Genomic DNA, 16,639 nt, shown 5'->3' with positions numbered 1-16,639 from the left:
AAGCTGTATTCCTTTGTGTAAAAGGGAAGTGTTTATGCTCATGCATACTTTTAGTAAATGTTTTGAAGACATTCTATTATTTTTTTGTTGTTGTGTAAAATGTGTTGCTGGATAACAAGCCATAAGTGAAAGAGGTGATACGTGCCTTTATGTGCAATTTGAAATAAAATTTGTTTGATCCTTTAAGAACAGAGGTGGAAATGTTTTTCTAACATTAAGAGGTTGTTCTGAGCAGACATTTCAAAATGTAAACTATAAGAGCAACATGTTCAGTTTAGAATAAAATAATAAACTGAATATGCTGCTCTTATAGTTTACATTTCTATCAATTTTTATAAATTTCTATCAATGAACATGAGAAGCTGCAGTTCTCCTGTTTGTGCCTGAATGAATGTCGCCCTCTAGTGGCCGCTACACAGCATCTCAGATATGATCCACACGATTCAATCTTTTTATTTTTTAGCGTTACTTGTGAAAGTTTAGACTGAAATTGCTCCAAAATGTTTCCAGATTTTCCCTCAGGTGTTAATTTTCCTCAAACATTTAAAAATACATTCATGTGCAATGATATAATCACCAAAGAAACAACAAACAAACAAACGTACTCAATGACAGACCTGCACTTTTCAACAGTTTTTAACCATAAATCGCGGGTTTATTCTCAGAATGCCGTCTGTTCTGAGATGAAAAAAATGAGGAGTGGTGGTTTGAGCAGCACTGTTCCTGGCTTAAAGGAGGACATTTTATGATTTAACAGAATTTAAACCCATTGTAAAACACGTTTGCTCATGTTTACACTGAATAAAGATTGGTTTCTGCCTTCATTCAGTTCATATAAAGCCAAACGCATTAAGACAAATTAAAAACTTACAGTTCAGCATAAGGACGTTGTTGTAGTTTTAGCTGCATTTTTCTCTTATATTCCAGGGAAAATATGTTAAACAGAAATCTGACCTCAATTCAATATTTTTTTAAAAAGCTGCTGCCAGCTTCTGTACTCATCTATTTGTTCTGTCTCTCCATAAGACATTTAAACTTTATTAAAAGAAACAAGTGGTTTTAAACCTGTAAAAAACTCAGTTTTTCTTTATATATATATGTATACATATATATATATATATATATATATATATATATATATATATATATATATATATATATGCATATATAATTTTCTGCACTTTATTGCTCTATTTTTTCTATATTTGGGTTTTACTACATTTACTTATTGCTTTTTTCTATATTTTGGCTTTATTATATTTTAGTTATTTTGCTATTTTTGTCTATATTTGGGCTTTAATATATTTTAGTTATTTACTTATTGCTTTTTTTTTCTATATTTGGGCTTTATAATATTTGAGTTTTTTTTCTATATTTGGGCTTTATAATATTTGAGTTTTTTTTCTATATTTGGGCTTTATAATATTTGAGTTTTTTTCTATATTTGGGCTTCAATATATTGTAGTTTTATTTTTTGCAATTTTTTTCTATATTTTGGCTTTGCTACATTTACTTATTGCTTTTTTCTATATTTGGGCTTTAATATATTTTAGTTACGTATTGCTTTTTTACTATATTTGGGCTTTATTATATTTTAGTTTTTTTCTATATTTGGGATTTACAACATTTATTTATTTATTTATTTATTTCTATATTTGGGCTTTAATATATTTTAGTTATTTATTTTTTGCTATTTTTTCTATATTTAGGCTTTACTACATTTACTTACTTATTGCTTTTTTCTATATTTGGGCTTTATTATATTTTAGTTTTTTTTCTATATTTGGGCTTTACTACATTTATTTATTTATTGCTTTTTTCCTATATTTGTGCTTTATTATATTTTGGCTTTTTTCCCTATATTTGGGCTTTACTACATTTATTTATTTATTGCTTTTTTATATTTGGGCTTTAATATATTTTAGTTATTTATTTTTTGCTATTTTTTCTATATTTGGGCTTTACTATATTTACTTATTGCTTTTTTTCTATATTTGGGCTTTATTATATTTTAGGTTTTTTTTCTATATTTGGGCTTTATTATATTTTAGTTTTTTTCTTCTGTATTTGGGCTTTATCATATTATTTTTTGCTCATTTTTTCCCCTATATCTGGGTCTTACAGGATTAATGTGGACACAGGAGGAAGTCGTAAACAGAAGAGGTTACCCCGGGTCACATTTGGAATTATTACGGCTTTATTAATCATAGGCTAAATTCAAAAAGCAGACATTCAGCAACAGTTAAACATCGTAGCAGCGGGAAATAGGCGAATCAACAATAAACTGGGTGAACTCCACACCATGCATTCAGCTCTCGAGTACGAAGACGCTGGAAGTCCAGGAGTCGGTCGGCGGCCGAGGTGAAGCTTCCAGAAATCTGTTGTGGGAATCGACACGAGTGAAACCAAAAAACCTAAGAGCAGAGAGGCTGCCGGGGAAGAAAACCGAATGACCCAACCATTAGTCGAAGAAAGAGGTGTGTGAGGACGTAACGCAGGTCTGCTTTATTAATAATTTAGACGAGTCGGATGTTTCAGTGCAACAAGTCCAGAGTTTCCTTTGTCACCGAGGCAGAGCTTCATGAAGGAAAAGAAAACAAAAACTCGTCACCGTTCGATAAAAGAAACCTTTACACGCTAAATAAAGCTCCTCCTGTCCGTCACTCTAATTCCACTTACATGGAGACAAACAGCAGGAAGCCCGGACAGGTTCACTCTCAACCATGTGACGTTAAAAAAAACAAACCGAAAGCCAACAAACAGAAAGGAAAAATAAATCAATGCCACTCTTAATATGAGGAGGGTCAAATCCCAAAACATTTCAGTTACCTTAACGTGTGGGGAGGGTTTAAAGCCAGAAACACGACCACCCCAAAACAGAATCCACGAGTTCAAACACCAATAACCTGCTCTCAGACTGAATCTGAAGCGTGGGTTCTGTCTCAGCGTGTCCTCCCCAGCCTCTACCAGCTCCGTGTTTTAACGTTACACACATGTTGTTGGATGGGTTTTTTTTTCTTTTTTTACTACACACAGTTTCTGCTCAGAGTTCGTCTGAGGATGTCTGATGGGGGGGTGGGAGCAGCGGAGGAAGCGTGGTGTATATTCTTGGTGTGTACTCTGTATCGGTGTGTAAAAAGAGTAATTTTTTTTGTTTTTAAATGGGTTGGTGGGTGTCCCAGCGGTATCTGCTGTGTGCTGGAGGGGTCTGAGGTCGGCCATCAGGGCAAAGAGTTCAACAAGTCCTGCAGGAAGAGGTCTGGGTCTGGGATCTCAGAGAGGAGACCTGGAAGAGAAACGGGGAAACGTTCAGCCCCAATCACAGCTGAGAACTTAAACTATGTGAGAAGAGCTTCAACCATCAGCTGACAGATCCACTGATACGGGTCATTCTGGGCAGATGTTTATTATAGTCGTTAAAGATTTGTCTCATTTTTGTCTTTTTGTGTCTCACTTTTGTTGTTCTGTGTCTCATTTTTGTTGTCTTGTGCCCCGTTTTTGTTGTTCCCGGTCTTGTTTTTGTCATTTCGTGTCTCATTTTTGTCGTTTTGTTTCTCATTTTTGTTGTCTCGTGCCCCGTTTTCATTGTTCCCGGTCTTGTTTTTGTCATGTTGTGTCTCATTTTGTGTATCGTTTTTGTCGTTCTGATCTCACTTTCGTCATCTTGGGTTCTCGTTTTTGTCTTTTTGGGTCTCATTTTTGTTGTTCTGGATCTTGTTTGTCATTCCGTGTCTCGTTTTTGTTGTCTTGTATCTCACTTGTGTCTCATTTTTGTCGTTCTTGATCTCGTTTTTGTCGTCTTGTGCCCCGTTCTCGTTGTTCCCGGTCTTTTATTGTCATATCGTGTCTCGTTTTTGTCGTTTCGTGTCTCGTTTTTGTCATTATAGTCTGGATCCACGGATTAAAGATTTCTGTATCATTGCCAGATAGCGGCAAGATGTAACTGTAACCATGACAACCAGTGAACACTACATCAGCTGATTGCGATCCTTCACGTGATTTGGTATCCGTACATAACGTACACATGTAAAACACACGCCTGTGCTCAATGTAAGGTCAGGGAATGAACAGTCTTGGTGGAACAGATGCCAACAATCGGAAAAAACGGCAAATATCAGCCACAACAGTCTACCCCTATTTCATGATGTTAATTCTAGTCTCCAGCACAACAGTCTGTCCATCTTTAATCAGGAGTGTTTCCATACTGACCTACAACATCAAAGAACTCTGACAAGGACTCGGCGGGCATGAGCTCATCCTGGAAGGCCCTGAGGACTCGCTCTGAGGCCTCGTAGATGGGCATGTCGTTGTGACGGACATATTCTGCCAGCGAGAAGGACCAGCCCCCCTCTGTGTTGCTGGTGGGAACCTTCTGTAAGGAACGAGTGGAGGGCAGGAGAAGACACCGAGGTCAGTTAACGTCTGTACGACAAAACCAACACCGCTCAGAAAGTTTCAGCTAAACTCAGAAACATTTCAGAATTCAACACATTTACCCTGAACATGTCATAGACCAGATCCACCAGGCCCCAGAAGAGAAGAGGTGAGCGATAGACTGCATATTCCTTTGGTGTTTTATCTGTGAGCCTGGAAATCAGAGAAGCACAGAGGATGAAGACTGAAGCTCAACTACAATATTTACAAGTAAATTACATAGCATGAAGAGCTTCTTTATCAGCTTAAAAGTGCTTTAAGTAAACAATCTATTAACCCTCCTGCTGTCCTCACAACTTCCTTGTCAGACAAAAATTCAAAAATTCAAAAAAAAAGAATTCCCCAAATTTCTGATAAATTTGCAAAACCTTCAAGAAGAAAATTCCAATAATTCCTTAAGTCTTTTTTTTTTTTTTTAACAAAAAACAACATTCAGATTTGGCAAGAAACTTCTTGTAAATAATTCCAAAAAATGAGTAAAAATCTTCCCAAAAAAATCTGAAGTGATGACATATATATCAGTAAAACTTCTAATATTTTCTTTCATTCACAACATTGATTTTTATGTCAATGTTCTTAAACATTTTTTGACATTTCTTTTTTTACACCAAAAAAATCTTCAAAAATTTCTCAAAAATGTTGAAAATGTGGACATCAGAAGTTTCACTGTGAAAATATTTTTCCTTCACATTTTCAAACTAACTTTGCAAAACCTTCAGGAAGAAAACTCCAAAAATTCCTTAAAAAATCCCATTAAGTTCTATTTTTTTAAAAATCCAACCAAATTTGGCAAGAAAATTATTGTAAATAAATTCAAAAAATGAGTAAAAATCTTCCAAAAAAATCCTAAAAATATCTAAAGTGATTACACATACATCAGTGAAAAAAAAATCTTTTTTTGTGCATGTTTTTTCAGCATTTGTTTTTCCCACCAAAAAATGTTTAAAAATTTCCCAAAAATGTGAATGTGGACAATTTTTTTCACACATTTTCAAACTTTAAAAAGGGTCAATTTGACCTGCACGATGACACGAGGCTAAATCACAACGAAATAATAATCTACAAATGAACAGTGAAGTTGCAAAAGACACATGAGCAGAATGAGGGCCGTACTTGTTTGTGCAGACGGCTGAGACTTTGCGGGTGTGTGTGGTGACCAGGAGTCTTCGTAGGAAGTACAGCCGTGAAGTCCTCCATCGCTCAGGCGGCATGATGTGCATGGCCAGGATGGTGAAGTAGTGCGGTCCTTCCACGTCGTAGGAGCTCTCCACCCACTTCTCACACGGATGTTCCTGGAAACTCTGCAGGTTCTTCTCTTCTCGGGAAGTTGCCCTCGTACTTCAGTGACAGAAAGCGGAAAGTGAATTAGATGAAACTGTTCAGCGGAGGTGTCAAACTCATTGTAGTTCAGGTTCCACATTCAGCCCAGTTTGATCTCAAGTGGGACCAGTAAAATCACAGCATGATAACTGATAAAAATAAAAGACAACTCCATATTTTAATCGCAGGTATCTAGAACTGAACGATACAGGATTTTACTTTGTGATCAAAATGACAAGTTAAGATAAAAAACCTACCAAAAGTGAGACAAAACATTATAAAAATGAAACATAAAATGACAAAAATGAGAAAAAAATGACAAAATATGACACAAACGACACAAAACAAAAGAGACACAAATCTTGACCAAAATGCTACAAAGTGACAAAAAATTGACAAATGTAAGCGAGACACAAAAACAAAAACGACGCATTAAAGAACAAATAAAGCAAAACATAAAATGACAAAAATAAGACAAAAAACAAAAGTGAGACAAAAAGGAAACAACAAAAACCAGAAACAAAATGACAAAAGTCAGACAACAAAAAGACAAAAAAACCAACAAAAACAAGACAAAATATTACAAAAATTACACAGAAAATGACAAAAAAAAGTACAATCTATTATTTTACTTTATGATCCAAACAACTTATAGTCCAGAAATGATTTTAAATTTATAGTTTTACTAATTAACAATCTGCAGTTCATGTCTTCTCTGTAATTTTTACACTTTGAGGGCCGGATTGCACCCTCTGGAGGACCACTTTTGGACCGCGGGCCTCATGTTGGACACCCTGCTGTTTTCATCCCTGCACCTTTCTACTCGTCCTACATCCAGCTGCTTGATGTGGATGCAGGCTGAACGTGTGTTAAATGATCCGTGCTGTCAGACACCACATGTACATACGTGTTGAGGACGTAGAGCACAGTGTGGATGATGTAGGGGATGAGGTGGATGTTGCTCTCTCGGCCTCCGCCTCCCGTGTCCACGCTGAAGGACTGCTCGGTGGCGAAGCGAAGGAACAGCAGTTTGGTGTCGTGGATGTTGAGCTGGTAGGTGGGCTCCCGCTGGCCCGTGCACTCCTGAAGATATGTGTTGTGCCTGCGAGGAAGAGAGAAATCAATCAATCAATCTAATGTATTTATAGAGCACTTCAAAACATAAGAGAAGGTTCAAAGTCAGAGTCAAAACTTTGTGACAAATGTGTGAAAAAATGATTTCATAATGAAAAAATGGTATTTCTTAATGTTTTGGGTTGTATTCAGGGGTAAAACTACCTGCTCTTTCAGATTTTAGGACTAAAAAGTGGCTAAGTATACAGCAAGTCGTTGTTTTTTGGTGTTAAACGCTTAAAATACCCCTGAAATCGGTGTTTTTCTGTGACAATATATTTTCAGTGTGTGATTTCTTCAAGCAATGAAAAGGTGAATACATGTTCTGGGATATAAACTAAGCTTTTTCCCCCAATGTATATATTGTATTCTTCAGTTACAGCTTGAATTTCAAGCTTTTCAGGCAGCAGAGACTTCATCCTTCACGATTACTTGACCAAAAGTTGTGTGACAATTTCGTTGGCAAAATTTTATGCTTGGGTAAGATTTGCTTTTCATTTTACTATGGTGGTGGTGCTATAAAAGTTGTGTTCATAAATTGCATACCATAATAATCAGTTGGTCCCATGCAATTCTAGGGTACCTTAGAATAAGCAATATCTAACTGTAGTTAAGAAAAATTCATGTTTCTCTACCCATACCCCTTAAATTTATGACGTGTGAAAAAATGATACGATGTTGCAAAAAATCCTACTCCTTCAGTTTTAAAGCAACATTCGTTACATGATGGTAGCACATGTATAGACATATCTTTAACCAGAAACAGATGGGAATTTTTTTTGCAGCAGATTTTAGTGATTCTATAGGCAGTTTTTAGCGAGATTACAGCAGTAAGTACTAGGGGTGTAACGGTTCACGTGGTTGTATTCAACCGTTTTGGTACGGCATGTTCGGTTCGGTCCACTCGTGCACCGTTTCAGTTCATATTTCATATTATTTTTAGGGCTGGCCCGAAGAGTGGTTTCTGGCCTCCGAATATTCGGGCCCTATTAAAGACGAATATCCGAATATTCGTTCCGCCCCGTAACGTCCGACATATACACATATGTTATAGACATATGTGTATATGTTTATGTGATCACATGATGAGATGAGCCGATAAGTGCTGATGTGGGCCGAAGGCGGAGGGAAGACAGTAACGCAGCATATTCTTTCTGCCTGGTAACGTCCGAAGGGGGGTTGGGGGGGGTTATTCGGATACCAAATTAATATAGTCCCGTAGCGAACGAATATCCGGATATTCGGGTCCAGCCCTAATTTTTTTTTTCTTCAAATTTATGACTAGAGTGATCTAAGCGCTCCGTCGGGAACTAAAGTCCTTAACGCATTTTCACACGGACGCTTTAGAGTGTCGGACACCACTTCTTGGTCGGACACCACTTCTTCCACTATCAAACCTGAGCTGGAAGACCCTCCCAGCTCACTACGCTCTCCTGTTTGGGAACATTTTGGTTTTCCTTTTACAGTTACCAATGGACAAAGACAAGTGGATAAAACCAAAGTTGTGTGTCGGCACTGTTCCACGGAGATCGGGTATGCTACAGGAAACACGTCTAATATGTTAACGCACTTAAAACGGCATCACCCGACAGTAAATGTTACATCAACGAGAAAGAAAACCAGCTTGGTGCAAACACCGATAACGTCTGCTTTAAAAAAAACTCTAACACGCGACCCTGACCGGGCCAAAGCAATAACACATGGCACTGGAGTTTTTACTGCCACGGGACTACGTTCTTATTCACGTTCTTTTTCTGCCTTTTTTGTACCGAAAATTAACCGAACCGAATACTCTAGGAAACTGAACCGAACCGAAATTACATTTTAGTGTACCGTTACACCCCTAGTAAGTACAGCAGTATAGCAGTTAAATGATTAGAGATTTTGTATTTTGTATTGCAGAATTGAATTCCTGGGAATATTTTACATAAGAGTGGCTTGTTCACAGATTATTTTAAGGAAGCTGAAAATTTGACGTTTTTGTCACCAAGTTGTGACTTTGAAAAGTGTTATAAAAGAAGACCAAAGAGCTTTCCATCAGCATGCTAAAACAAAACAACTTGGGGAGTATAAAACCATAAAACGATGATGCAGTAACATTAAAATAAGGCATCGAATAGGAACGACTGACTTTGTCCTCATAAAGAACATGCTTTCTAGCTTGCTTTATGCTGATGCGTGTTCTTACCTTGCTAAGCACGTAGCAAAAGCTGATTCTGGCACATGTGGGCCCCACACAGGAAGCAGTCCATTGCACTTGGTGTTGGCGTTCTGAAGAGCAGCGCTGTCCCACTCCTCTCGCCCACGAGCCAGCCTGATAAAAGGAAAGTAAAAAAAACAAGCAGCTCACGATAGAACGAGCAAATACGGAGATTTAAACGGCAGCATGAGCGTGCATGGTGTGTGCTGCTACCTGACAGCTGCCAGATGGCAGTCGTAGTGGACTATGTTAAAGTGCGACACAGTGCTGTAGCCCTGCTGCTTGCGAGGCTTGTTTTCAAAGTCTTCCAAGGCCACCCGCTTGGTGAAAGTGTAAATACCCAGGACTTTGGTTGGCTAGTGGGAGAGACAAGAGGTAAAGTGATCATTCAGAACTTTTGTTGAGCGCAACCAAAACATCCTCATTGTTTCAGTCATGTTTCTCTACATATAAATACTAATCTGATACTTGGACCTATTTAACTTCACCACTTAGAACCATCTAAGCTTTTGAAATAACATCTACAGTAACTAGAACCAACTTGGCACAAAAACTCTCATATACAGAAGGTCCTCGACTTAAGCTGGAGTTCCATTCCTACTGATCTACCCAATAACAAGTCGAGTGTCCCCACGTATGTTGGAACTCCAACGCAAATGTAAACAATGCCGTTCCGCACATCACAAAATGACAAAACAAGACACAAAATGACAAAACAAGACAAAAACAAGACACAAAATGACAAAAACAAGACACAAAATGACAAAAACGACAGAAAACAACAGAAAGACACAAAACAACAAAAACAAGACAAAATGACAAAAACGAGATACAAAATCACATAAACAAGATACAAAATGACAAAAACAAGACAGAAAACAAAAAGACACAAAACAACAAAAACAAGACACAAAATGACAAAACAAGACACAAAACGACAAAAACAAGATACAAAATGACAAAACAAGACAAAACGACAAAAACAAGACACAAAATGACAAAAGACAAAACAACAAAAACAAGACACAAAATGAAAAAACAAGACACAAAACGACAAAAACAAGACACAAAATGACATTCAAGACACAGAACAAAAACAAGACAAAACAACAAAAACAAGACACAAAATGACAAAAGCAACACACAAAATGACAAAAACAAGACAGAAAACATCAAAAAGACAAAACAAAAACAAGACACAAAATGACAAAACAAGACACAAAATGACAAAAGCAACACACAAAATGACAAAAACAAGACACAAAATGACAAAACAAGACACAAAATGAGAAAAACAAGACAAAATGACAAAAGCGACACAAAATGACAAAAACAAGACAGAAAACATCAAAAAGACACAAAACAACAAAAACAAGACACAAAATGACAAAAGCGACATACAAAACAACAAAACAAGGATGAAAACAACAAAAACAAGACACAAAATGACAGAAACAAGACAGAAAACGACAAAAACTGGTGAAAATGGAACGAAAGCTGTCTTATAGCACCACGTGGCAACGTATTCATCCGCTCAACAAATAGTTCCACGTAACCAGTTCCAACTTAACGTCATTGGTGTGATATCGTAACCTGAGGACCTCCTGTAGGTCTTATTTTTTAAACCACACCTCTTAAATATATGATTAACTGGTACTGCTGGACTTGTGGTCGTACCTGGAATTTGTAACCTTCTCTACAGATACAGCAGGTCAGGCCTGGCTCCTCTATCAGCTCCTCCATCTGCTTCAGCAGTGAGGTCTTCGTCACCACCTGCCCCTTCTCATTGGTCTGAAAGGCAAACACAAAGATTAAATAAAACATTCCACAAACAGAGAGAAAATAAAATCAGAAATACCAAAAGGAAGCAGACTACCGTCATGCCCAGAGTTCCCAGAGCCTTCTGCCTCATGGCCATCGCCATACGCTTCTTCTCAGCTCTGGTTTCTCTGCGTGCTGCTTCAATCTTCAGGTTCACGTCGCTGTGTTCCCTCAGCGCCTCCAGGAGGTTCTCTGCCAGAGTTCCGATGCCTTCGTCACTGGATACCTGCTCCAGCTTGTGCAAGTTGGTTATTGAATCTGTGCCTATGAGCACCTGGACAAACAGAGAAAGACATCCAGTTAGGTGTGTTGACGTTTTTACGCGTTCGGTGGCTACAGGGGAGGCTTTAATTTAAGATATTTATCACCTGTGTGGGGGGATGCTGGGTAGCCAAACCACGCAGCAGTCTGAGGATAAAAGGCAGAGCTGGCCGAGAGAGGAACTTCTTCCAGACATCTGCATCCAGACTGATGAGACAGTTCAGAAAACAACAACGTAGTTTAAAAAATCTGGCAGCTAAATTAACTTTTAAAAGATTTTGATGGACTGAAGCTGAGAGAGACCTACTTTTTGGCGTTGGGGATATGTTTCTTCATGTAGTCCAGTGCGCTCTGTGTGATTCCTTTCTGCAGAATGAGGTCTTTCAGCTGATGGCCGTTACTGTTATTTTTGATTCCAGCAGCGATTTTACAGAAGCAATCCAAAAACACTTTGTCATCGGCGCTGTGCTCCTCGTCATACCTGAAAGAACAAAAGCAGAAGTCAGTTTGAGCTTCATTTCCTGAACACTGTCTGAAGAAGGATGGTTCTCTGGAGGAGCTTAACTTAAACTTTTAAAGATCAGAATATAATCTCCTTTAAAAGCTCTATTTATGTGAATGTTTGTGAGGGAAAGCTGAGTGGTGCCCACTTGTCAAAGCTGCAGCACGGTTTGAAACGCTCCACTAGAATCCTCATCTTCTCCAGTTCACCAAAGGACAGGTACGGGATGATGCGCAGCAGACCCTGCAGCACGCTGGGGTTGGAGCGAACAAACGGGGTGTTGATCTGGTCCAACAGCATCACCAGCTGGTCTTTGTCTCCTGTGAGCAGAAGGTTACCCTGCAAGACACAAACCAGTCCACACTCACATCAGATAATTACAAGAACATAGTTTTTTAGGGTCTGATAATACTATAGTACCCGTTTTTATTGAGAAGGTGAAACCTGCTTTCTTGGATTCTTACCTTGTCCTCTGAAATCTCAGCGTTGGCTTCGTCCAGAATGATCTCCATGATGCTCAGAACTTGCTCTGCTATGGAGGCTCCACCGCTGTCCTTACTCTCCTGTTCTGCTACCAAAGCCTAAAGGCAAAAGAAGAAAGTTTTCAAAACACAACCTGCTATATTCTATAAAAGAATCACCTTTCTCTTCCACTAATAGACTGTATTCCTTATAAAGGCATCTACACACTGTGTGATTTTAACAATCTTCTAAATTCACAGGTTTCTCCACTGTAGGCCACGAATCTAATAATCTTTTACGTGAAGTTTGCTCTGTGCAGATTGCACGATAAAAATGCAGCTGAATCTCAGCCTACGATGTACGTGAGTCGATGTGAAGGAAGAATAGAACATCATCAGCATGCACCATCCATCCATGAAAAATAAACAAGTGAAGCATAAACGGAGCTCCTACAATCACAGGGAAACTAGCCAAACATCAACCCTACAATCACAAGGAAACTAGCCAAACATGAACCCTACAATCACAAGGAAACTAGCCAGACATGAACCCTACAATCACAGGGAAACTAGCCAAACATGGATATTACAATCACAGGGAAACTAGCCAAACATGAGCCCTACAATCACAGGGAAACTAGCCAAACATCAACCCTACAATCACAGGGAAACTAGCCAAACATGAACCCTACAATCACAGGGAAACTAGCCAAACATGGATATTACAATCACAGGGAAACTAGCCAGACATGAACCCTGCAATCACAGGGAAACTAGCCAAACATCAACCCTACAATCACAGGGAAACTAGCCAAACATCAACCCTACAATCACAGGGAAACTAGCCAAACATGAACCCTACAATCACAGGGAAACTAGCCAAACATGGATATTACAATCACAGGGAAACTAGCCAGACATGAACCCTGCAATCACAGGGAAACTAGCCAAACATCAACCCTACAATCACAGGGAAACTAGCCAAACATGAAGCCTACAATCACAGGGAAACTAGCCAAACATGAGGCCTACAATCACAGGGAAACTAGCCAAACATGAAACCTACAATCACAGGGAAACTAGCCAGACATCAACCCTACAATCACAGGGAAACTAGCCAAACATCAACCCTACAATCACAGGGAAACTAGCCAAACATGAAACCTACAATCACAGGGAAACTAGCCAGACATCAACCCTACAATCACAGGGAAACTAGCCAAACATCAACCCTACAATCACAGGGAAACTAGCCAAACATCAACCCTACAATCACAGGGAAACTAGCCAAACATGAAACCTACAATCACAGGGAAACTAGCCAAACATCAACCCTACAATCACAGGGAAACTAGCCAAACATCAACCCTACAATCACAGGGAAACTAGCCAGACATGAACCCTACAATCACAGGCAAACTAGCCAAACATGAGGCCTACAATCACAGGGAAACTAGCCAAACATGAACGAAGCCCTCGCCCTGCTATATTTATGTGTTTGGAGAGAAATCTCAAAAAAAGGAGAAAGAGGAGAATATGGAGGCGGTCGAGGCTCGGAAAGAGAGGACAATATGGGATGCTAGTTTTGCAAAGGAAGCTTGAAGAAAGAACTTGTTAGTATCTACTAGGATTTTTCTGTCAGCATTTACTGCTATGGTCTGTCATTTTCAAAAAAAAACACACGACATGTAAACGTAACAAACAAAATGAGAGCTTTGGCATTGTCACCACAAATCATCTATATGAGTTTATTGATCAGTACGTCATTTTCATCCTGCATTTCTATTGGTTAGTTGTCGTAGGTCCAGCAGCATCACACTGAGATGATCACCCAGAATTTCTGACAGTCAGAATTTTATGGCCGCTTGTCTTTGGTCACCATGACAACAGCCGTCCTTGAACCTGCCTCACTGTGCGATGTAGGACCACCGATTTAGAGCCAGAAACAAAGATATGACCACCATTCTCTCACTGTTGGCATCTTTGGTCAGGCACAGCTGAAAATCCCCCCCCTCAAAAAAAACACAGAAAATCGTGTGTAGAGACGTTAACACTCACCAGGTTTAGAGTTCCCAGCATGACGTTGAGCGTGTTCATCTCTGGTTTGACGAGCTGCTGCCTGTTGATCTTCACCTTCACACAGTAACTGAACAACTTCAGCAAAACCTGTGAAGGAAAAGCACACTGGTCACCTATGATGTCAAACAGTAGCTAACAGAATCTGAAAAAAATAAAAATTACACAGGAAATTTACAATGACAGACAAGTCTTAGTATGTTTTGATGATCAGAGAATAAAGAATAATGCCCTATTTTGACAAAACTTTTAAAAAGTTTACATAAACAGTCTCCTTACAGTGAGGAGATGTCTCCCTTGTTTAAAGTCTTTGATTCCAGACAGCCGGTTCAGCATACACTCCAGTCCTCCACACTGAGCCATGACTCCTGCCATCTTGTACACTTCCTCATCATCCTCCTCTTCATCTGTAATCAGGTTAGATGTTAGATTTTTCCTCCATTCAACGGCAAAGATTATGAACAGAAATAACATATTCAGCTAAAAACCAACCTGTGGTTGAGTCCAGTGACTCTATGAACTCCTCAGTGGCGTCTCCAAGCAGACCTCTCATACGATAGATGATCCTCATCGGCTCACCCTAGGGGCGGAAACGCAGCAGAAGGTCATGAGTAACTGCTTTTAAAAGTAAATCTGCTCCTCATGTTCTGATATTTGTAATACATTCACTGACTCTCACCTCATTTGTCGGGCACCACACCTTCTTGTAGACCTCTGCTACCGACAGATCCAAACTGATGATTTTGTTGTTTACCAGCAGCTAAAGAAAACAACAGCATCCAGTAAATTTCATGTTAAATGTCAGCTTTTACAATTTAACGAGAAAGAGAAGGTTTGATAAAAGCAGCACCAAAGCAAAGCGACTCGAGTATGAAGCGACTTTACCTCCATGCCGCTGTCGTCCTCTAGAAGCGCCACCAGGTCGCAGTCCTGGCAGATTTTGTTCTTTATGTCCCTCATCAGAGGGCCGATGCCCGGCTCGTTGCTGCTGTACGGGTTTCCTGGCATGCGGCCCTGCAGGAAGTCCTCCTGCTGAGGATCCTTTTCCAGCGTCACAAAGAACTCCGTCACCTCATTCTCCTCCTACAGACAGAAGATGAAACAAATGATGAAGGCAAAACCACAGCTACACTGATTTTTATTATTCTGGAGGATATTACTGATCAAAAGGCATCAGACTTTGTGCTGTATATAATTATTGAAATTACTGACAGGACGGTAACATCACTGTAAGACAAAGGTAAGCAATTTATTCATTTTCCGTTGTTTGTTGCATTTCCAGTTAGAGTGAAGGAAACTTACAGGGTAGATGATGCTGCACAGCCTCTCAAAAATGAACACGGGCGTCCTGTAGTCATCCAGGTTGTACCGCTTTGCAGTCTCTATGCACACCGCCATGAAGGCTTTGGTTTCAGACTCAGTACCTGTGAACAAACAACATTTACAGTTCTAATGTTACCCACACACACATAACATTCAGCTTCCTCGGTGACAGTTGTGACACGGTTAAATTTCGTGAGTGCAGACCTGTCGTCATGTCCTCCAGCATCTCCAGGAGCATGTCCTGAGTCTCATCGATGAGCTTGGTCCGCTGCACCACCAGCTTCCTCAGACACAGATAACCGTTGAGCACCGTGCCAACCAACCGGCTTTTGAAATGGCGTTTAATGGACTCCACCTCCACGAAAGAAGAGAGCAATCCTACAGGGGCAAACAAACATGCACAGGGTTTATAAAGCCTTAAAATGTATAGAACTAATAAAATAAATATGGTCGCTACTTCACGGATAGACGAGGGACCACTGTACATGTTCACTTTTGGCATAAAATAATCATACATCTAATGGTAAGTCTCCCTTCAACCCTGCTCTCTCCTGTCATGTCTAATTTCATGGAAAACAACGTACCAGTCAAGCTTTTCAGTGCATAGCCTTGCTGCAGGTCTGTGCTCAGCGTAGCCTCCTCCAGAGCCAGCAGATTGGCTATTTCCTAATCAGAAAAACAAACAGAGCTTTACAATCACGTTTTACTGGCAACATTAAAATAATCAAGCCAGATGTGAGCATTTTTTAACAGATATATGGATGAACACTTGAAATAAAACAAAAACACAAGATGGACAACAGTTTGCTGTTGAAATTAAAGGTCAAATGTTCATGAATTTACTGCATCTAATCAAACACGAGTTTATTTTACATTAGGAAAACAAACAGTCATTCTATGAAGAACACTTCTCTAACTATAAAACTACGTATTTTTGAAATCCAGGGCTTTGCCTTTGTGATCAGGTTGCCGATGTAGGGCAGGACTCCACGGGCAGCCAGGTAAACCTTCCAGTGTGTCGGCTTGATCAGCTTCTGGTACAGACCCAGGTACTCCACGGCACATTCTCCAGCTACACTCAGCTCATCCAGATAACTGGCAAACAAATCATTTTGATCATTTTAACAG

General features: G+C 39.4%; 1 protein-coding gene across 1 annotated transcript in view; it reads right to left on the bottom strand.

Annotated features, from left to right (window-relative positions):
* Positions 1 to 2,174: 2,174 nt before the first annotated feature.
* ubr4 (ubiquitin protein ligase E3 component n-recognin 4) overlaps positions 2,175 to 16,639 on the bottom strand; it is a 75,559-nt gene continuing 61,094 nt past the window's right edge. Inside the window, exons 83-104 of the mRNA XM_051949010.1 lie at positions 16,465 to 16,606; positions 16,096 to 16,177; positions 15,716 to 15,889; positions 15,491 to 15,612; positions 15,074 to 15,271; positions 14,868 to 14,948; positions 14,681 to 14,768; positions 14,468 to 14,595; positions 14,171 to 14,278; positions 12,116 to 12,232; positions 11,800 to 11,990; positions 11,457 to 11,630; positions 11,257 to 11,356; positions 10,944 to 11,162; positions 10,745 to 10,858; positions 9,281 to 9,423; positions 9,056 to 9,181; positions 6,662 to 6,856; positions 5,548 to 5,772; positions 4,497 to 4,587; positions 4,210 to 4,372; positions 2,175 to 3,286 (exon numbers count right to left, since the gene is read on the bottom strand). Of these exons, the coding sequence (XP_051804970.1) occupies positions 3,222 to 3,286; positions 4,210 to 4,372; positions 4,497 to 4,587; positions 5,548 to 5,772; positions 6,662 to 6,856; positions 9,056 to 9,181; positions 9,281 to 9,423; positions 10,745 to 10,858; positions 10,944 to 11,162; positions 11,257 to 11,356; positions 11,457 to 11,630; positions 11,800 to 11,990; positions 12,116 to 12,232; positions 14,171 to 14,278; positions 14,468 to 14,595; positions 14,681 to 14,768; positions 14,868 to 14,948; positions 15,074 to 15,271; positions 15,491 to 15,612; positions 15,716 to 15,889; positions 16,096 to 16,177; positions 16,465 to 16,606 (3,046 nt within the window). The 3' untranslated portion in view covers positions 2,175 to 3,221. The remainder of the gene's footprint in view (positions 3,287 to 4,209; positions 4,373 to 4,496; positions 4,588 to 5,547; positions 5,773 to 6,661; positions 6,857 to 9,055; positions 9,182 to 9,280; positions 9,424 to 10,744; positions 10,859 to 10,943; positions 11,163 to 11,256; positions 11,357 to 11,456; positions 11,631 to 11,799; positions 11,991 to 12,115; positions 12,233 to 14,170; positions 14,279 to 14,467; positions 14,596 to 14,680; positions 14,769 to 14,867; positions 14,949 to 15,073; positions 15,272 to 15,490; positions 15,613 to 15,715; positions 15,890 to 16,095; positions 16,178 to 16,464; positions 16,607 to 16,639) is intronic.

This window comes from Acanthochromis polyacanthus, chromosome 6 (assembly GCF_021347895.1).
Source record: "Acanthochromis polyacanthus isolate Apoly-LR-REF ecotype Palm Island chromosome 6, KAUST_Apoly_ChrSc, whole genome shotgun sequence".
In the NCBI taxonomy this organism is placed as follows: domain Eukaryota; kingdom Metazoa; phylum Chordata; class Actinopteri; family Pomacentridae; genus Acanthochromis; species Acanthochromis polyacanthus.
Note: the sequence above shows the minus strand (reverse complement) of the source record. Positions and strands in the feature narration are given on the sequence as shown.